Genomic DNA, 23159 nt, shown 5'->3' with positions numbered 1-23159 from the left:
AATCCTCTCTCGATTCCTTCCATGAACGAGAGGTCCACTTTCAAATCGAGTGATCAAACCTTCCTACAGTTGATTCCTTCCATGAACGAGAGGTCCACTTTCAAATCGAGTGATCAAACCTTCCTACAGTTAGGGTCGCCTCAAACTCCCACTTGGTCAAACCTTCCCATAGTTAGGGCTAAAACTATAATTCACTCTCGATAAACGAGAAATTCACCTTTAATTCAGTAATCAAACCTTCTGACAATTAGGATTATCCGAACCTTTTCGATTCTCAGAGTGGAGATCCCACTCTTAGTTTCACCTTCCCGAATTCATGAAGTGGAAATCCCACTTTGAGTTTCCTTTGTAACTGGAGATAGAATATAAAATTCTTCCTTTGCAGTATCGGGTTCGTCTTTACCCCAAGAGAAGACACCATCCTTCAACTCCAAAATTCATGCTTCACACGCATGGGGAATTTTATCCCGAATCCTAAGTAGGGATAAGTCAACATCTAACATGCGTTGCCGGTTTAGTCTTTCGCCGAGTGAAAAAGACACCAGAATTCAAGTCTGGGGAATTTTGTCGTGAAGCCTATGTAGGGATAAGTCACCACCTAACACGCGTTACCGGTTAGTCCTTAACCGTAAAAAGGACAAAAAACCCACATATTCGATATTATGGTAGGCTGTTATTAATAACACCAAAATCCGTGTCTCACGTGTATGGGGAATTTTATCCCGAATCCTAAGTAGGGATAAATCAATACCTAACACGCGTTGCCGGTTTAGTCTTTCGCCGAGTGAAAAAGATACCAGAATCCAATTTTGGAGAATTTTGTCCCGAAGCCTAAATAGGGATAAGTCAGCGCCTAACATGCGTTGCCGGTTAGTCCTTAACCGTAAAAAAGATAAAAGCCCATATATTCGACATTGTGGTAGGTTGTTATTAATAACCCCATAATCCGTGCCTCACACGTACGGAGAATTTTATCCCGAATCCTAAGTATGAATAAGTCAATGCCTAACACGTGTTATCGGTTTAGTCTTTCACCGAGTGAAGAAGACACCAGAATCCAAATCTAGGGAATTTTATCCTGAAGCCTAAGTAAGGATAAGTCAGTATCTAACACGTGTTGCCGGTTAGTCCTTAACCATAAAAAGGACAAAAGCCAACATATTCGACATTGTGGCAGGTTGTTATTAATAACATCATAATCCGTGCCTCACATGTACGAGGAATTTTATCCTAAATCCTAAGTAGGGATAAGTCAGCGCCTAACACGCGTTGCCGGTTTAGTCTCTCACTGATTGAAGAAGATACCAGAGTCTAAGTCTGGGGACTTTTATCCCGAATCCTAAGAATGAAGAAGATACCAGAATCTAAGTCTGGGGACTTTTATCCCGAATCCTAAGAAGGGATAAGTCAGCGCCTAACACGCATTGCCGGGTAGTCTATTCCCGTAAGAAAGACGAAGTCTACGTATACAATATCATAGCACTAAGAGAGTTAACTCTCTTAGCATAACGTTACATGTGAAAACGGGTTTAAACAATTCATATGCTAGCCCGATTCAAACGGTAATCGGTAAAAGCACATCAAACCCATTGAAGGCTGAGGGTTTGCCAAAAATCCTAAAGTATACGCCTAACACGTGTCGCCGTTTAGTCTTTTCATGTGAGAAAGACGAAGTCTACGTATTCAATATCATAGCACTAAGAGAGTTAACTCTCTTAGCACGACGTTACATGCGGAACGGACTTAAATAATTTGCATGCTAGCCCGACTCAAATGGTAGTCAGTAAAGGCTAATCAAACCCATTGATAGCTGAGGGTTTGCCAAAAATCCTATAAATGGGAGAGTTATTGACGCACTAGCTCCATTAGTTGGTCTCGTGACTTGAGGATCCAACAACTTTAGGATAAGATCCATACCTGCAGATGAATCAGCTTTAACAGTTGGTCCTGCAGCTCTAACATTTAGGACCACCACACTCCAATGCCTTAAGAGCTTAAACTATATAAGCTCCAACGAACGTACGAGTATAAACTGTGTTAATACCGATTGACGCATTACAGTGAAGGTCTATGCCGGACAACGCGTTATAATAAAGGTCGATGTCGGTCAACGCATCAACAATTTCACCAAAATAAGGCTAAGGAAAAATTCCGGATTAAAGGATGATTCCAAGGAGTTCAATTGTGATCCAGATATGAATTCCCGACGAAGACGATCAGTTCAACGTTAACTCAACAACACGAGCTAAGTTCAAATGCTTATACACCAACTTCGACTCAAGATTTCGACAACGGTCAGACGATAAACGTAGCGCTAGAAGAACTTCATCTATTCGACAAAATACTGAGTGGATTGAAGACTGAAGAAGTCAAGAATTGAAGTCATTCACAGGTCCTACCCGATCTCCTCCACAAAGTACTAAAGAGATTGAAAACCAGCCCTATCTTATCCAAGAATTCAAGAATTGAAAAATACTGAGTGGATTGAAGACTGAAGAAGTCAAGAATTGAAAACCCGGCCTATCTTATCCAAAGCATTCCAGACTCCTCTATGAAAGAATGAGTCTGAAATAGTTTGGAGGGGGTATTTGTAGGCGTTTAAAAATACCTATAGGTGTCCGTACATAGCTCGAGACGAAGAGAAGATGATGAACGTCATCATCCGAGTCAAGAAGGATTATCCGAGTGGCCCGCGCTTGTCAGTCAGCTCCAAGTGACCGAACGTGCTCGTCAGTCAGCTCACACGCGTCAGTCAGCTCCAAGTGACCGAACGCGCTCATCAGCCAGTTCGTGCGCTTTGGTCAGCTCCAAGTGATCAAACGCGCTCGTCAGTCAGCTCTCACTCATAAATCAGCAAAGCGTACAAGTCAACAAGACAACAAAATACACAAATCGGTAGAAAGTACAAGTTCGGGAAAGTCGGGAAACATCGAAAAAACTCAAATAAGGCTCAGAACTTGCATGGCGCACGGGTCACCTCTTGGTGACCCACGGCCGCGCGGGTCACCTCGTGGTGACCCGCACATGCACGGTTGACAGTGGTCTATCCCGCACCCAAAGTTGTGCAGAACGTCCAAAACACGTTTTTTGCTATTTTCACGGGATTTCTTCTGTTCTAGAGGTTATCAACTGCCTAGCTATCATCTCCAAACGTGGTTACACGGTTGTCAACTGAGGATAAGTCCAAATCCATCGTTCTTATCCGAAAACCCCCTAACCGAAGCTTATAAATACAGGCCTAAGGGCTCATTTCACGGGGTATAATTTTATCAAGAGGGCGAGGTGCTGCTGGATTGAGGAGTCAAAGGAGCACGAATTTACAGCGAAGGCAAGTCAGATCCCGGTGAACTTCAACATAAAGAGGAAGACTTTCGAAGGATCTGAACCTGTATTTTCCCCTGTTCGTTCCTTGAGATTAGGCTTGGTCTTAATCTCGAGAAGAGTTACTGATTTTGCTTGGTCAATTTCAGTGCTTCAAGCGAATACTTCATTGGTGAAGTAGGAGAGGTAATAGACTGATAAGAAAACCCCAATAAGGAGGAGGTATGTTACTCAAAGGACCAATGAGAGCCCCATGTAGCCTAAGGAACCCTCTAGAGGAAGAGCAACTCTACTAGAGTGGAGAAGAACTCAATCCTAAGGTAAGGTGACTGAGATAGAAACTCGAGTCTTTTCTTGAAATTGGAGAGTTTTTGGAGCCCATTAGTAGTGGGCTAAGGGTCTTTATTTATAGAGAAACCATTGTTTACACTGTTATATGGGGTTTACATGTCCTTAGATTTACGTAAGCTACTCTTGCAAGAATTTATACATTTCACGTTAAATATTGAGTGATGACAAGTGTGGTGTGGGGATTTGAACTTCCATGTTTTGTGTTTGATTTTCTTACTCGATATTTAGCCTTGTAATATAGAAAAGTTAAGATTAGACAACATTGCGCGTAATAGCCCTAAAATGAGTTATTCTAAAATATTTAGATTTAATACGTAGAACAAATAATAAGTTGATTTTGTAAGGTGTGAGATTTATTTGGCCATTTTAATGAGTTTCTAAAATCCCGCTACGGAATGCCTAGTTACAATTCTATCATCCAACTTAAATTGACCAATATTATTATATAATCTCAAATAACATAAAATTAATTTAAGTATGCTAGGAATTTGGAATTTGTTTTCGCATGCTTGTATTAGATATTTTATATGAAAGATGAGTAATGTAATGTGTTTATATATCTGCATCTCAGTGCTTTAAGTTTTTAAATATTGTGAGCAAAATTATTAGTTTTGTTATATGATCATTTTGAAAGATACACTTAGTTGGAATGTTCCGACATTAGTTGATAGTTGTCCTTAGTCTCTTACTTGCTCAATCACATATTTCTTTCTGTATTCCTATTGTCCTTAGTATTTTCTCATGTTTGAATCATTAATGATTATGTCCTATTGAGCTTTCTTTTCATTTGATTTTATTTGCATGGTGAATTGTATTTTTACTATTTCGTTCTTTAGATCCTAAGATTTGGCGCTACTTGTTATAATCCACTCTAATGTATTTGTTTAGGTATTTTTGTCCTTCCCTTATCTTTTTTTTTTCATGTGGTTGGTATATTTTGGATAGAGAGCTGGTTGAGTCGGATATAATGGATATTTAGGTAAATATTGATTTTGGATTAAATTTGGATTTGAATATTTATCCTAATTTACATGGATCTTTGTATTCCACAAATTTATATTTAAAAAAATGATTATATAAATTAGAGGCTTAAGTATATTATTTAGATTCTGTTGTCATCCAAGTGGTGTGCTGTCGGCCAAGCCATGTGCTTTTTAGGTCTCAAGGTGTAACAAATGTGATATATTATAATTTTTTACAAAAATTCTATTGGCAATGGCATGCACCCAATATAATAGTGATAAATCAATAAAATTGGCGGTTTTAAAAAAATTTGTGCAAAATGCATTAACATAAAATATCAACTTGAAAACACACAACTCCAAGATTGTAAAAATTCAAAAGAAAAATAATACTCTAAGAACCCAACTACAAAAATCTAGTAACAACAAATGAAATCTAAAATCAGATCCAAAACGAACCACTTTGGATCTAAACCATAACTAAAACTAACGCTTAGGAAAATCTTTTGAGTACATAAAAGGCTATAAGATGATCTCAAAGACTTTGGCTCTGTTTGGCAAAACTAGCTGAAAGCTACGAGATAATAGCTGAAAGCTGTTAAGCTAGCTGAAAGCTGTGAAATTGTAGCTGAAAGCTGTTAGCTGTGTAGCTAGCTGATTGACTAGAGCTGTTTGGCAAAAGTAGCTGTACAACTAGCTTAAATTTGTTAAATGACTAAAAAAGACATGCAATATTATTGATATAAAATTAGAATTATTATGGGCAAAAACGGAAGAAAAAAATTGGCAGCTCCTTCCCAAAAACAAACGCTACTTGAGGTAGCTTTCCAAAAGCTACTTGCAAAAGACACAATCTCCAAAATAATCTCCTCCTATTTTTGGTCACCAAACAGCTCTACTAGCTTATTGACCAAGTCAATAAGACACAAGCTCATAGATAAGACAATTTTTTTTGGTTGCCAAACAGTGCCTTTGTAAAAGTTCTTGCAATTTGAGATTATGGTTCATCATCCAAGATATTCTAAAAGATTTCATAAAATAACTTATGAGGTTCAAAACAACTAGCATGACTTAAAAAAAATCTGTTGTCGACATGCAACTTGGACAGAGAAATACTAATACTAGAAAATAAAATATCTCAAGGATTAAGCTAAATCTAAGACTGTTGATTGAGTCTAAAAGGTAGACACTAATAACAGATAAAAGAAAAACTTTATTAGGAGACATGAAACGTAATGTTGGATCTGAAATGTAAGTCTAGAAAGGGGGAGGATGAAAAGGGTAGCTATCGTTTTTCACTAAAAACACAGAATATGAAGAGGAATACATGATATAAACTTGAATAACAACCAACCAAGTATACACAATATTCTATAATGGTATGGATAGCAATTCTATCTCTACTCTTCCTCTCATTAAGGAGCTTTCTCATTATGCTAAGACTTTGTAATACGTACATGCTAATTTTAGAGCTTGTTAGCTATTAATATTTGCTAAATTTGCTATTATAACAGCAACAATAATAAAGTCTTTGTTATACAGGGTCACATCCATTATATATTATGGCACATCTCCTCGATTAAGTTCACCATAATCATATCCTTTTTAATTGTTCCTAATCAAGTTATTTTAGGTCTATCCCTAGATCTCTTTACTTCATTAACTATAATAGTATCACCTTTTCTAATTAGTGCATTAAGAGATCTTTGTTATACAGGGTCAAACTACCTTTAATTGATTCTCCCTCATTTTCATGGGTAAAACCCTGCTGGTTTCAATCTATTTCCTTAGATTCTTAAAGACTAGCATTGTAAATAATAAACTATCCATTTGATAAACTTGTGTACTGCATATGAAAATCAAATTATATATTTAACTTGTGCATCATAATAATTTAGCCTTGAACCTTAGTATAGTGTGTACCCTTTGCATGTGGCTTTTGGACAAGAAAAAAATGAAGTGACTCAAAGGAAAAATATAACAATTAAAAGTAAAACATGAATAGTAAATATATTATTTTGTTTGTAATATTTCCTCCATTGCATTATTTTATTTATCAATTTATGCAGTGGCTTTAGTATTAAAATATTATCCTTTTCAATTCATCAGAAGAAAGAAGCTTAGCTTCTATAGGATGATGTTAGTAAAATTTGTATGGGGTGAACCTAATCTACTGAATTAAAGAGTCCATTATGATTAATATCATACTTTTCTTATCTGTTCAATCTCCGTTAGTAATCTGAATAAGGAGTTTTCATTGTGTATAAACCATAAGCACAATATTTTTCTTTTATTTTTTGAGAAAACTTTATTTGTAAATTTAGTTTTAACAAGGAGGTTTTTAATTTATTTTTAGTTTTTATCAAAAAAAATTTTGTTAACAATAATTTATATTTTCTATCAAACAAATTAGTCTTGCTAAAATTCTAATATTTTCTTAATTCCATATCTAAAAAAGTTAAAAAGCCTATTAATAGGTTTTTAAAGAAAATAAAGTTGAGTGAAAAGATGAAATATTAATTTATATTTTCCAAACCTGATATTCTTCAATAGTCTCAGCTCAGATAGGAATACAATAAATAATGTGTTTATAGTTGTACAATATAGATTCTCTTGCCTTCTCCTCTCTAAACAATCTGTATAATGATTAAATACTTATTAAAAAATCTTCATTTCTTTAAAAAATTCAGTAAGAAATTTAGAACTTTTCTTAATAGATTGAAGAAAAGAATTGTGATGCTCACTGATTTCCTGTGGTGTTTTATTTTTCTTATTAAAATACTGAGATTGATGAGATAAAGAGAAAAATAGTGTGCTCATGAATTATGCATAAAATTCAAGCTCCTTACTAAAAATATATTTAAAATATTTTAATGAATTATGAAATAAAAACTTCATTAAAAATAAATTCCATATTAGAATTTTATTTTTTTTCTTAGTTTGTATTGATATATGAGAGTTCCGACCGTAAAATGAAATTAAGAAAGTTGCATATAATATTAGAAAAAAAATAATATTAAGTCAAATATGCAATATTAGTAAAGAGAAATAGTGAAGGCAACAAAACATACTTGTTAAAGGAGATGCTAACAAAGGGGATTTTGAAACAGTAGGAGAAATTGTTATAAAATTATGAAAGTTAATATATACAAGATCATCATTGAATCAAATGCACAATATTACTAAAGAACAGACATGTTGAAGGAGACAAAATTGCTATAAAAAATTGCATAATTTCATATTTTATATATATAAGTATGAGATATTGCACATGAGAGACACTTTTAAAAAGAGTAAACAATTGAAAAACCTGATTTATACTTAAATTAAATCCGTTCACATGGGTATTGTTTTATATCAAGAAAATCAAATCTTAATACAAGTTTTAATTATATATTTAAATCAAATATGATGAGCTTATAGTGTATACAAACACCAATATAACCTAGTCAATGATATTAATCTTAATATAATTTTTAATTAACATAACCTAACCGATAATATAGTTTTTTATTTTATACTTAAATCATATGATGAGCTTATAACGTATACAAGTATCAAGATAATCTAGCCAATAATATAATTTTGATGATGAGCTTCTAGATATAAAAGTATCGAGGTATATAGCCTAGCCAATAATATTGGAATCATTTTATTCACATATAATACTATCAAAAGTATGTATTATTTAACTATTAATTAGAATAAGATAGAATATTGAAGCTCATGCCTATTAATTAGAATTTTTAATTAAGATATGATAATATTGTAATAACAAAATGGGTTCAAGATATTTTTGTTTAGGAAAAAAAATTTCCCAAACTCTCACTTTTAAAGGGAGTATAATATAATATAATTTAGACTTTTATAATCCTTTCTACCTTGTTAAATTCACAAGTCACTGTACGGTAATCAACCAAACAATACCTCACCTGAAAAGATAAGTGGACAGCAAAAAATTACAAATTTAATTTCAACTAGTATGCAAAACGTGTGTTGCGCGTGATGTATATTAAGAAACAACATGACTCAAAATCCATAATATTTCCATAATTATGCATTGAACTTGTACACAATACACAAGATGAATGCCAATTAATCATTATCTCACAAGACTTAGAATATTGTCCATAGAGAAGATACCTAATCAACCATATATATGTTGCGCGTAATAAAAGTGACTGCACAATTAAGAAGAGGTAAGTTGATCTTAACTTCAAATAACTAATATTCAACATCACATTACAAACCAGGAAAGTATTTGATTAGCATAGCGATATACATACAATGAGAATAAAAAAGAGTCAACATGATAGCTTGCAAATATAGCTTTATTGTTGAAAGCCAATAATTAAAAATAAATAATATTTCTTACATATAACAAGAAGTTAATGAATTTTCAGCAATATACAAGTTTTCTGGAAGAAACATCCTTTTATGCATACATAAGATCACATACTCGCATTACTGGCAATATAGTTCCTCAAATAAGGCACTTAAATTCCTACAAACCCTAAAAACCTCTGTATTATTTTTTGGAAGATAAAGTATAGTTGCAATAATAAGTACAAATAAAAATAAAGTAAAATTATACAGTACAATGTCAGAGTTGTACCTCTATTTTCAAAGGTGAGGTTGTCGGTGTATATATTTTCACGACTTTTTCATCTTTGTCCACAAAGAACTTAGTGAAATTCCACTTAATGTCATCACCTAAAGAACCTCCTTTCTTTGATTTCAAGAACTTATAAAGAGTAGTAGCCTCCTTTCCATTCACTTCAACCAATAAAAAAAATAATGAGTCAGTGACATATAGTTACATGAAATTTTCTTCTAGAACAATGGCAACATAGTGAAAACTTATGTTGCATATTTGCTAAGTGCAAGGGAGATCTATAACTAAGCCAAAATTTAAAGCTAATAATCCTGTCGTGTGGAAATTAACACTGTATTTTTTTTCCAATCACGCTACCCATCAAAAACCAGATCTAGTTAGTTTGAAGATATTCATATTCTGATCATCTTTGCAACCTTTGTTGGATTTTATTTGAATTATTTTTCCTGATGAAAGATAATGATATATAGACAAGAATAAATTTGTAACAATAACAGCTAAGTGCAAAGCAAATTAGAGAGCTAAGAGTAGAAGAAAGATTTTCTTAAAGAAAGTTTAATAAACAAATGCACAAAAAAAGATCATATCTTTTTTTATACATACCAAATCAAACGATACAGTAGCAAGAAGGAACAGACTGCATTTTGTCTCAACATGTTCTAACCTTTGGTGTTGTCTTCAATGTTGTTCAGGCTTATCCTCGATTCCCCACAACTGCCTCTGCATAAATGCTCAAATGCTCAAATTGGACCTCAATCATTGGATTATCAATACCAACCCCCAAAACACTAAAAAAGTTACCCAATTAATCAAAAAAAAAAAACAAAAAACAAACAACAAACAAAACTTAATTCAAAATCTAATCTTTACCGCTCCATTCGATTCTTGAGCTTTAGCAAGAACCTTTCATTATCCTCTTTTGCAGTTTGTACCAACTTCTCAAGCAAATTTTAGAAATATGCATACATACAATTCTAAAAAAAAATTGTGAATGAGATGAACCAGATCATACCTACAGATATGCCTCATTATATAATGTTTTAAATTTAGCAAATTTCTTTTGATTCCTAATTAAAAACAATGAATGTTGTAGAAGAAAGAAAAACCCTATTAAATTTAGCAAATTTCTTTTGATTCCTAATTAAAAACAATGAATGTTGTAGAAGAAAGAAAAACCCTCAAGTAATATCAAATCAACCAATTCATCCTAATTAAAAACAATGAATGTTGTAGAAGAAAGAAAAACCCTCAAGTAATATCAAATCAACCAATTCATATATTGAATTCAGATGACGAAGGAAATCAAATCAAATAAGACTAATCAATCTAAATCCTTCAATTGGTTAATCTGTACTGGTGATAATGTATATGAAGTGTGGAGCTAGTTCTGTGTCTTTTTATATGAGATGAACTTGTTACTTGTGTTACATCGTTTTCTCCTTTGTTACGTTGTTTTCTTGTGTCTAATGAATGAGGTTGGTAGAGGTTTTTGTCTGCTTTTCTCTGTTATTGCCTTAGAAATTTTAGATTAATTGTTGATATTTACTTGGCCTTCAAATATTTAAACTCATGTAGTTTCTTCAATATGTTATATAAGACTTCAGAATAACTAAACAGCTAGCTATCATAAGCAAAAGTGGTACACCATGGTATAATGAAAGATCTAATCTTTTTAAGGCGTGATTTTAGCAGGTGAGTGTGTCAAAGAACCACATGCTTAGTAAAAAAGATAAGTTACTATTTCTGTTTTGTGCAATCAACTTAAAATTTTCATGAAGCTAAGAAAAAGTACCTACAATAAGGAGAACTTCCGAAAAAGGATACTTCTGTTGACAACAAAGCTCTAGAAAATGGTTCAAGTGTGCTGCAAAAAGAGAGTCACCATATGAGTAATAATGGTTCAAAACATCCCATCATACCATATATGTTACTTGGCAATAGGCTTAGCAAGAGCTATCATATTATCAGTCTTATAAATAGAAATACATAAAAAGTAATGACTTTTGTTATACTCTCTTTCCCCACTCTCTTTATGTTTATTTTGTACATTTTACTCTAATTAAATAACAAAGTTCCTCGGTATCTTGCCCCGGTTACTAAAAAAACTACAAAATATAATATTTACCTATATTACGGGAATTTCTACAGATTTAACTTTATTTCTCTAAATTTTACAGGTACTACTTACATATAAGAAATCGGAACGCAAAGAAACATTCAAATAACTGAAACAAAATGCACAAGGAGTCAGGCAAATATAAGTATAATGAATGAAATAGAAGGCAAAATGCTCCAAGTGGGATTAGCTAATTGAGAAATAAAAAGAAACTACCTATCTAATTACCTAAGCTGAAGAAGACTGGGCTAAGAAATATGATGTTGTATCTATTAAATCCACTGCAAAGAAGTAGAGGAATCATACATGCTCGAAAGACCAGTTCATCTGTGAATGGTGCATGTTCAGTATAGGGTTGCCAACAATTAGTAGGTCTATGATCACTTTTAAAAGTTATTTAAAAAGTTATAAAAAAATTCAACTAAATGAAAGAGTAGACAATATGAGCATATAGAACAAGTATGATATGCAGATTACACACTACATGATGCAAATAAGCAAAGCATGCAAATGTTTCAAGATCTATAAAAAATCTTTGTTTGGATCATCATGATATGTATACAGAAGAAAACTCTACAAAATGCACATGATGCACATTAAAATTTCAATTAACACTAACTGCTTAATCAGTCATCCGCTCGGGCGCACAATAGTAAGCAATGCAAAAGGCACGCGTGATACATGTCAAAATTTCAATCAACATCACTCCAACATAAGATAGCTTAATACATATGAGAATCAGGCCCATACATTTATATTGCATTCGAACAGTTAAGCACAAGCGGGGGGATACTCATAATACAGGTCCAGGCTTCTAGGATGAATAAGTACAAACAAGTTCATGTCAATGACTTGTATTGATTATCTGTCTCTGGATGTGGGTTAAAGAATACATAGTGTACTTATAAATAGCGTATTAACCAACTGATCACCAAGCAGCAGCTAAATTAATCGATCAAATTTCTTGTACAAATGAATAAAGTAACATGCTGATAATTTATTACAATTGAGCTCAAAACATCACATCAAATCGAGAACATATATCTGAGTAAAATGATCAAAATCAAAGAAAACTTATCAATTTACCACAACATAATTACGCCAAGCCATCACATTATATAGCATTCCATACACCCACTCCCCAAAACTCTTCAAACCTCTCCGTCCGCTAATCACCAACCAAAACTCCAACGCCAAGGATCCAGAATACACCAACAACGTCAGCAAGAGAGGAAACACCAAAGCTCACCATTGTGGTAAAAGCGTTAAGTGTCCACAATTACCTCAAAATCACTCAAAAAACAAGAGGAATCAAGATATCAGGGTCCAATACCGTATGATCCACTCTAATTCCAAACACGCCAAAGAGCAAGGCCAAATCCCTAAATCTCCCGGCCACCCAAAATAAAACGGTGCATATAAATTTTGGGGGAATGAGGGTTTAGGGTTTAGGAACTTACTCCGATGATGGAGGTAGTGAGGGCGGCGGAGGTGGTGGAGGATACAAGGGCGCAGGCGAAGCGTCGCATCATGAAGTTATCGAGAGAGGTCGAAGGAGGGAGGCAGAGGAGGAGAGTGGGCGCATAGAGGATCGCCACGTAGGATAGCACCATGGCTGCGCATGATGCGATTGCTAAAGGACCGGAGATGTTGTGTGAGTTGTAATCAGTCCAAGGATTGTTAGTTAGTAGAATTCTAGTTAGAATAGAATACTAGTTAGTAGATAAGTTCTCTAGTTATTGGATAAGATTAGAGTTGTAATCTTAGTGTTTATATATATGTAAACAAGTCTTTATATTTCAAAAGCCAACAAGTGGTATCAGAGCCGGTGTATGCCTAAGTATCAACCAAGATCTGAAGAGATGACGAATTTGGAGAAGATGACGACCAAGGTGGGTTCCCTCTCTCTTCAATACCCGATGCTATCGAGGGATAACTATGCTTCGTGGGCAATCAAGATGAAAGTCTACATGAAGGCTCAAGACGTGTGGGATGCCATTGAGCCCGCGGCAGGCGCGTCCGTGGAACACAGGAAGGATCAGATGGCGTTGGCGGCCATCTACCAGGGGATTCCTGAAGAGACTTTGATGGTGATCGCAGAGAAGCAGACGGCAAAAGAGGCATGGGAGACGTTGAAAACAATGCATCTAGGAGCGGATCGTGTGAGGAACGCGAAGGTGCAGACCTTGAAGTCCGAGTTCGAACTTCTCCGGATGAAGGAGAATGACAACGTCGACGATTTTTCGACGAAGTTGACAGGAGTCGTCAACAAGATTCGGGCTTTAGGCGGCGAGATGGAGGAGAACTACGTCGTCAGAAAGTTACTTCGGGCGGTACCGGAGAGATTCCTTACTATCGTCTCCACGATTGAACAGTTCGGGGACATCGACGACATGACACTCGAGGAGGCGATCGGGCGCCTCAAAGCCCACGAGGAGAGGGCACGTGTTTTTCGAAACAACGTCGACGATCACCTATTGTTGACGCATGCGGAGTGGCAAGCAAGGAGCAAGAAGAACGGCGGAGGCTTCCTCTCAACACCTACAACAAATGATGGTGGCGGACGAGGTCGCGGTCGAGGAGGCGGTCGAGGACAGCAGTACCACGGCAGCGGACAGCAGTACCACGGCAGCGGACAGCAGTACCACGGCAGCGGACAGCAGTACCACGGAGGCCGCGGAGGGGAGCACGGCGGCCAGGCAGGCCGAGGCGGCTTCGGCGGCAGAGGAGGACGTCCAGGAGGTGGTTTCGGCCATGGAGGTGCAGCTCGCCAGGAGGGGGAGAGTAGCACAAGCGGTGGTCGAGACAAATCCAACATCAAATGCTTCAATTGCGGAGTATACGGGCACTTTCAGTCGGAGTGTCACAAGCAACGCCGCAACCATGAACAGGAGGCTCATCTCACCCGTGCATATGACGAGGAGCCAACCTTGATGATGGCTATGTTAGAGGAATCGTCAAGTGCTATTTTGCTTAATGAGGAGAAGGTGGTGCCGGATTTACTTACAGCGGGGGAGGCACATGTTGACAACAACACTTGGTATCTTGACAACGGAGCTAGCAATCACATGACCGGCCACCGAGACAAGTTCAAGGAGCTCGACGAGAACATCAAGGGAACCGTCAAGTTTGGTGATGGATCCGCGGTAGAGATCAAGGGGAAAGGCTCTATCCTCTTTCAGTGCAACAACGGCGATCAAAGGCTACTACCTGAGGTATATTATATTCCAAGTTTGAAATCTAACATTATTAGCCTTGGTCAGATGACTGAAGATGGAAGCAACGTTGTGATTTCTGGTGAGTTCCTGAGGGTGTTTGATAGGAACGGTGCTCTCTTGATGAGGGTGACACGTTCAACTAACCGATTGTACAGGATAGAGTTAAAGACTTGCAAGCCGGCGTGTTTGATGGCGAACATTAACGATCCAGCTTGGTTATGGCATGCTCGCCTTGGGCATGTCAATTTCTTCGCCCTCAAGATGATGACTGATAAGAGGATGGCTTCCGGATTGCCGAAGATCTTGCACCCGAATCAACTATGCGAAGGATGCCTTGTCGCCAAGCAAGCAAGACTGTCGTTCCCTTCGCAAGCAAATTTCAGAGCTCAGAAGCCGTTAGAGTTACTACATGCTGATCTATGTGGCCCAATCACTCCATCTACACTTGCTGGGAACAACTACTTTCTTCTTATCGTTGATGATTTCAGCCGATGGATGTGGGTATACATGTTGAAGGCCAAGAGTCAAGCTCGTGAAGCCTTCAAGAAGTTCAAAACAGAGGTTGAGAACGCATGTGACCACAAGGTGAAGACATTGAGGACGGATCGTGGTGGCGAGTTCTTGTCAAAGGAGTTCACCAAGTTTTGTGAAGACTACGGCATCAAGCGTCATCTCACTGCACCGTACACCCCGCAACAAAACGGTGTAGTGGAGAGGCGTAACCGCACGGTGATGGACATGGCGAGAAGCCTACTTAAGAGCATGCATATGCCTGGAACCATGTGGGGCGAAGCGGTTAGGCACGCGGTGTACATCCTCAACCGACTACCAACCAAGGCGTTGCACGACCACACACCCTACGAAGCTTGGTTTGGTAAGAAACCCCACCTAGAACACTTGAGAGTTTTTGGATGTATGGCGCATGTGAAGATTCGGAGCACGCCAATGGTGTATATTGGGGTAGAAGAAGGAAGCAAAGCGCATCGCCTCTACGACCCTCAACACGGCAGAATTCATGTCAGCAGAGATGTCGCGTTCGAGGAAGGAAAAGAATGGCAATGGAGCGCAAATGGAGACGACAAAGCACCCAACTGGACGGAATTCACAGCGGAAGGGGAAACTACAACAGCCGGCGGATTTCAATCCATCCAAACTGGCCGAACAGTCCCTGCAGGAACTCCTGCAGTCCAAACAGCCCCTGCAGGAACTCCTGCTGGCCGAACAGGCGCTGCAGCAGTCCGAACAGCCCCTGCAGGCGCTGCAGCAGTCCGAACAGCCCCTGCAGGAGCTCATGATGCAGTGGAGCTGACCGGAGATGAACCTGGACAGCCGGCACACCAAGCAAGGCAGCCACCTGCTACCCGAACCAGTCCACAACTTTCTGCAGGTCCAGAAACTGCTGCAGAGGCAGCGAACCCCACTGTCTTGGATGCGTACAGAACCCCTGAAGCTGCAGCAATGACTCTTGTACGCTATCGATCCATTGCGGACATCTATGCGGAGACGGGGGTGATTGATCTCCCGGCAGAGGAGTTGTTTCTCATCAATGAAGAACCAGCGAACTATCTTGAGGCCGCAACAGATCAAGAATGGCGGACTGCTATGGAGAAGGAAATGGAGGCCATCGAGAAGAACAAGACTTGGGTACTCATGGATTTACCGCGGGGTTCCAAACCCATTGGTCTCAAATGGGTGTACAAGCTGAAGAAGGACAATGAAGGCAACATTCTCAAGCACAAAGCAAGACTTGTAGCAAAAGGGTACGTCCAGCAGCAAGGCGTGGACTTCGATGAGGTGTTTGCACCTGTGGCGAGGCTTGATACCATCAGAATAATCCTCGCCATATCAGCACAGAATGGGTGGGAGGTGCACCATCTGGATGTGAAGTCGGCATTTCTAAATGGTGATCTCCAGGAAGAAGTTTATGTGGTTCAACCTGAAGGGTTCGTTGTGAAGAATCAAGAGCACAAGGTCTACAAGCTTTCAAAGGCACTCTACGGTCTACGCCAAGCACCTCGGGCATGGAACACGCGCCTCGACAAGTGCATGAAGGGCATCGGATTTGCAAGATGTACTCAGGAGCAGGCGGTATACACCATGAGTAACAGAGGGGATACACTCATTGTTGGCGTGTACGTAGATGACTTGATCGTTACGGGCTCGAGGGCGGATGAGATAAAGTTTTTCAAGCAACAAATGATGAAGGAGTTCGAGATGAGTGACCTTGGATTGCTTTCCTATTATCTTGGTATCGAGGTGGATCAGCGAGATGATTGTATTGCACTAAGGCAGGTGGCCTATGCGAAGAAAGTTTTGGGTCAGTTCGGCATGATGGATTGCAACCCGACCCAATATCCTATGGAAACAAAGCTAAAGCTTGGAAAGGATTCCGAAGGAACACCGGTGGACGTGACGGAATATAGACGCATTATCGGATGCTTAAGGTATCTAACTCACACCCGACCCGATATCACATATGCCGTGGGGATTGTGAGTAGGTACATGGAGCACCCTACAGTTTTGCATAGACAGGTTGTCAAGCATATTTTGAGGTACGTGAAGGGTACTATGTCCTACGGATTGGTGTACAAACGAGGTCGAGGCAATGAAGAGCTAGTGGGATTCACTGACAGTGACCTTGCGGGAGATGTTGATGACAGGCGCAGCACAGGCGGCATGGCATTTTATCTAGGTGACAGCTTGGTCACTTGGACATCACAGAAGCAGAAGACAGTGGCATTATGGCGGCAACTGCAGCAGCATGCCAAGGCTTGTGGTTGAGGAGTTTAATCAGCGAGGTGATTGGGAGTGAGCCCAAGCCGGTCACACTCTTCGTCGACAACAAGTCCGCGATTGCCTTGATGAGGAATCCAGTTTTCCATGGAAGAAGCAAGCATATCGACACACGTTTTCACTTCATTCGTGAGTGTGTTGAGCGGGGACAGATTAAAATGGAGTTCGTGAGCACGAGCGAGCAGCGAGCGGATATTCCCACGAAGGCACTAGCAAGGGTGAAGTTCATCGAGATGCGGGAGCTTCTAGGAGTAAGGGACTTGGAATCTCGTCCAGATTAAGGGGGAGAATGTGAGTTGTAATCAGTCCAAGGATTGTTAGTTAGTAGAATTCTAGTTAGAATAGAATACTAGTTAGTAGATAAGTTCTCTAGTTATTGGATAAGATTAGAGTTGTAATCTTAGTGTTTATATATATGTAAACAAGTCTTTATATTTCAAAAGCCAACATGTTGGTGGTCGACGCTGTCGCCGGATCATCGATCACCGGATCTATCTTCTCGTAGTCGTGGGTGATGTATAGCGAGTCAAGTGGAAAAAGTTTAGTGCTTTGGCTTTTGTGTGTGGCTTAATTGCACCTAAATACCCTATAGTTTCTCCTACTTTGCACTTATATACAGGGCCGGTTTTGGGCCTGTGCAGGGTGATCGACCGCACAGGGCCCCCAAAAATTGGGGGCCCCCAAAATAATCCCTTCACCCCTGATCTACCATTCATTTACTATTCCAATTAGATCTCAGCCGTCCATTCAAACTCTCACCCTAAAATCTTCAACCCCACACCCTCAGCAGTCAATCCCAAAACTCAGCCGTCAGCCCCCAAAATCACTCCCTCTCCTCCGTCTCCTTCCTCTCCTTCCTCTCTTCCGCCACAGAGTCACAGACCCCCCGTCCCCGACCCCCGAATCCGATCGTCGACTCGACATCGCCTGAGCTCCCTCGGTGGCTCGGTCCCTCCCCATCCAGAAGCAGGCAACGAGGAGCGAGGCGAGCTCTCTACCTCCCCCCACGATCGTCGACTCGTCGTCCGTCCCCGTCGCGTTGGGGTCCAGATCTCGCCGTCCGCCTGAGCTCCCTCGCCTGTGTTCTTCTCTTTTGGTGGGTTTTTCTTGATTTTTTTATTGGAATGTTTTTTTTTCTCTCTTGTCTTCTCTCTATTGACTGGTATGGGTTTGTCTCAGAATTAGATTTCTTTTCTTCTTCTCTTGTCTTATTCAAATGGGTTTTTCTTGATGATGGGAAATCTTGTTTCTGTTCTTTTGGGTTCGTGCATTTCAAATTTATCTTTGTTTCTTGGCTTTTTCTTGGTACAATATTACCTTTTTTCCGTGTGAAAATTTTTGTAACTATAATCTTTTAATTGCAGCATAGTTGGATTTTAGGATTTGGTGATTATTTTGCTCGAAAAGAGGAAGTTTGGGTTCATCGAGTAACTGCGAAAAGAGGGATTTTGGGTTCGTCGAGACTCAGAAAGATCATCAGGTAACTCTCCAAAAATTGAGAGCTTTCGGGCAAAAAAACCCTAATTTTAGTAGTTCAGGATCAAATTACTAGGTTAAACTGGTTGCTAATGAACTTTTTGGCTCTTTAACTTCAGGGATCACGGAGAGTCGGAGACGTCGTCAGATCAGAGCCCGCTTCAAATTAGGTTGTATTATTCTGAATCTTTTGACTTCTTTCAATTTCATTGTAGTATTTTTTGTTTTATTATAAAAATGCCTCCAAGAAAGTATTCTTCTGGATATGATAAACGCAAGAAAAAAAGAAAATTTGAACAATTTGTCCAAACTCAAAGTGGAGCGCTTGATAAATTCATTGTTAAAGAAACACAAGATTTAGTTGAAAATTCAATTGAAAATGATAACATTAATGATTTGGGCTTGAATGAATATGATAATGAAAATGTTGATGATCAAAGTAAAAATGAAAATGAAAATGAAAATGAAAATGAAAATGATAATGATAATGAAAATGAAAATGAAAATGAAAATGAAAATGAAAATCAGAATGAAAATGAAAATGAAAGTAAAAATGAGAATCAGAATCAGAATGAAAATGATATTGACAATGAAAATGAGAATGAAAATATTTTAGGCAATGAACAACCTAATCAGTCCATGCTTATGAATTTGAATATTTATGATCCAAGAACTTGGGATAATTTGGATTATTAGTGGAAAATGGCCCTATAAGAGATCTATTAGTCGAAAAGGGTCCTAAAGATAAATTAGGAAGATGTTTTTCTTCGGCATTTTACACTAGACATTTATCAAATTGAGAGAAATGTGATAGGGAGTGGTTAGTTTATTCAAAGGATATCGATAAAGTATTCTGTTTTTGTTGTAAATTGTTTAAAAATGGTTTTAAGAAAAACTTTTTGATAAATGAAGGATTTAATGATTGGATACATCTTAGTTCTAGGCTTAAAGAACATGAAACAACTAATGAGCACATCATTAACATGAGTACTTGGCTTGATTTACGCATAAGATTAAAGAAAAATAAAACAATCGATAAAAATATTCAAGAGCAAATTAACAAAGAGAAGGAACATTGGAAGAAAGTATTACAAAGAATAATTTCTGTTGTTAAATATCTTGCTAAACATAACTTGGCATTTCGAGGAACAAATGAGAGAATTTATCAAAATAATAATGGAAATTTTTTAGGCTTAATTGAAATGATTGCAGAATGTGATCCGGTAATGCAAGAACATGTTCGACGTATTGACCATGGTGAAATTCATTATCATTATCTTGGTCATAGCATTCAAAATGAATTGATAAGTATGTTAGCTTCTAAAATCAAATGTGCAATAGTTCAAAAAATTAAAGAAGCTAAATATTTTTCAGTAATACTTGATTGTACTCCGGATGTAAGTCACCAAGAACAAATGACTTTAATATTACGATGTGTCGATATTTCTACAAGCCCGATAAAAATAGAAGAATTTTTTATAGAATTTTTAAAAGTAAATGATACATCTGGACAAGGGCTTTTTGAAGAATTACAAAATGTGCTAAAAACTCTTAATCTTGATATTGATAATGTACGAGGTCAAGGGTATGATAATGGGTCTAATATGAAAGGGAGACACCAAGGTGTACAAAAAAAAGTACTTGAAATAAATCCTAGAGCATTATACACGCCTTGTGGTTGTCATAGTCTTAATTTAACACTTTGTGATATGGCAAATTGTTGTGGTAAAGCAAAAGACTTTTTTGGAGTGATACAACGTATTTATACATTATTTTCTCACTCAACAAAGCGATGAAATTTTTTGATAAATAATGTAAATGGTTTAACTGTGAAGCCATTGTCGGCTACACGTTGGGAAAGTTATATTGAAAGCGTTAAAGCAATTAGATTCCAAACGCTTGAAATAAGAGAAGCACTACTTCAGTTAGCAGAAACTGATAATGACTCCAAAATAAGGAGTGAAGCAGATTCTTTAGCAACACATGGAATTGGAAATTTTGAATTTTTATTAAGTATGATTATTTGGTATGATATATTGTTTGCTGTTAACTTAATTAGCAAATCTTTACAATCTAAAGACATGCTTATTGATATTGCTATAGATCAAGTAAAAGGATTGATTAGGTTTTTTGAGGATTATAGAGAAGTTGGGCTCACACAAGCTATGACAATTGCTAAAGAAATTGCTACTGAAATGGAAATTGATTCTGTATTTCAAGTAAAACGTCAAATCCGTAGAAAAAAACAATTTGATGAGAATGTTAATGAGGAGACAACACAATCAGCTGAAGAATCTTTTAGAATCAATTATTTTTTGTATATTGTAGATCAAGCTATTGGTTCACTAAAGAAAATGTTTGAGCAATATAAAGCATATGAAGATATTTTTGGATTTTTGTTTGGTTCAGAAAAGTTAAATTCATTAGATGATAATAATTTGAAAGCATGTTGTGATAATCTTGAAATTGTTCTAAAATATAAAACATTTTCTGATCTTGATGGGAAAGATTTATTTGGAGAACTAAAAATATTACGAAATATTTTACCAAAAGAAACAAAGATGGCTATTGATATACTGAATTTCTTAAAAATACGAAATTGTTTTCCAAATGCATGTATTGCTTATAGAATATTATTGACTATACCTGTTACAGTCGCATCTGCAGAAAGAAGTTTTTCAAAATTAAAATTATTAAAATCTTATCTGAGATCGACCATGTCACAAGAGAGACTAAATGGACTAGCTTTGATATCCATTGAAAATGATTTTATAGATAAAATTGATGTTCAAGGCTTAATTAGTGATTTTGCAGCTAAAAATGCAAGGAGGACTATTTTTCGATGATACTTTTTGATGCTAAAGGCTTCGATGTCTGATGAAGGTAAGCACAGATACAAGAGGAACATAATATGCAAGAATTTCTTATTGTGGACTGTTTGCTCTACTAGAAATATTTATTAAGGTGATATTACATGCATTTATTTGATCAATAACGTTTTATTCAGGTGACTGAAGAAATGAAGAATTGGCAATAGCACTTGAAAAGTATGTTAAAGACTATCCAGATGCAAATAAATCAGGTAACATTTTAATGTCTTGTTAGTAATATTTTGTTCACTAGCATTTTAGGGATTCAAATTGGAATTTATTGATATGTTGTATATAGAGATGTGTCCTATGTTTACTTTTCGCACAGGGCCCCTAAAATCTCAGAACCGGCCCTGCTTATATACCTTCACTTACCTTTAACAGCATTTATATACCCTAGGATCTTTAAGATTTGCAATTAAATACCTAACTTAATACACCACACCTTAAAGTTTTTAAGATTTGCAAGTAGGTACCCTAAGTTATCCAAACGAAATCGCCCCCTGAATTTTGCGTGTCACTGCTAATTTTGCTAAATTTACTATTCAAACTACCGTAATTCTAATTCAAGTCTAATTCTAATTCCGTTTTAAAATAGAATTTTTATCGGTTCTATATTAAATTTTAAAAATATTAATGTTCTAAAATCAGCATGTAGTGACATAATTCTATTTTAGAATAGATTTTTATAGGTTCAACAATAATAACTCTATTTTAAAATAAACTTTTTATAGGTTCAGCAATAAGTATAGCAAATATTAAAATTAAAATATTCTAAAATTAGCAAGTGAGAAGTTTCTAGCTAGGAAAATGTCTCATATTTGCATATTAAAGTGCATATTTAAAAATTTTAAGATATACAAGTGCTGCCAAAAACTACTAAGGATATATAAGCGCCGAGTAAGACCTATTGGATATTCAAGCGCAAATAAGCCTTTGCATATGGTTTTCTATAGCCTTCTTTCGATATTAGCTTTTGCACTTACCAAAAAAACAATTGATAGCACATCGTATCGTTCTCTGAGGTACGGACATAATTCACATAACCAATTTAGTTATTTCATCAAGGCTAGCTACTAAGCCCATCAAAGCAACAATTTGAAAGAAAGGAAGGGGTTATCAAAGCTCAGAAATAACGCATCATCAGTCATCATAAAATATTAAGCTCGCACACCTGGACGTTGTTAAGGCCAACCAGATAGCACAAAAGATTTTATATACGCATACATGCCTTTATGTACATACAAAGTTTCCGCTGTGGTTGCCGAAAAGGGACTCAAAAACAACTGCTTCCACCTCCCGACCAACCATTCACCCATCACTTCACTCTGTAGTATCCATCTCCATGTCCTCCTTGTTGTGCGCGGTGCGGAAGCGAGACAACCAAACGGGCGTGCTTCGAGAACCAAATCAAACAAACGCTGAGATAAAGGCCGA

The 23159-nt window shown here is 37.2% G+C and overlaps 2 protein-coding genes and 1 pseudogene across 2 annotated transcripts; 2 read left to right on the top strand and 1 right to left on the bottom strand.

Annotated features, from left to right (window-relative positions):
- LOC109835377 (CAAX prenyl protease 2-like) lies at window positions 8929–18092 on the bottom strand. The gene is made up of 9 exons (XM_020403354.1): window positions 18028–18092; window positions 17827–17929; window positions 12819–13014; window positions 12452–12609; window positions 11594–11705; window positions 11046–11113; window positions 9914–9969; window positions 9250–9410; window positions 8929–9147 (listed from the first exon to the last, which is right to left on the bottom strand). The coding sequence occupies exons 1-7, from the start codon at window positions 18090–18092 to the stop codon at window positions 9928–9930; spliced, it is 744 nt and encodes a 247-aa protein (XP_020258943.1). The 3' UTR covers window positions 8929–9147; window positions 9250–9410; window positions 9914–9927.
- Window positions 18610–20648, top strand: LOC109835376 (annotated as a pseudogene).
- LOC109835375 (zinc finger MYM-type protein 1-like) lies at window positions 20934–21698 on the top strand. The gene has a single exon (XM_020403353.1). It carries the CDS (start codon window positions 20934–20936, stop codon window positions 21696–21698), a length of 765 nt encoding a protein of 254 aa, XP_020258942.1.

Source organism: Asparagus officinalis, chromosome 3 (genome assembly GCF_001876935.1).
Source record: "Asparagus officinalis chromosome 3, Aspof.V1, whole genome shotgun sequence".
NCBI classification, from domain to species: Eukaryota; Viridiplantae; Streptophyta; class Magnoliopsida; order Asparagales; family Asparagaceae; genus Asparagus; species Asparagus officinalis.
This window is presented reverse-complemented; position numbering and strand designations above follow the sequence as displayed.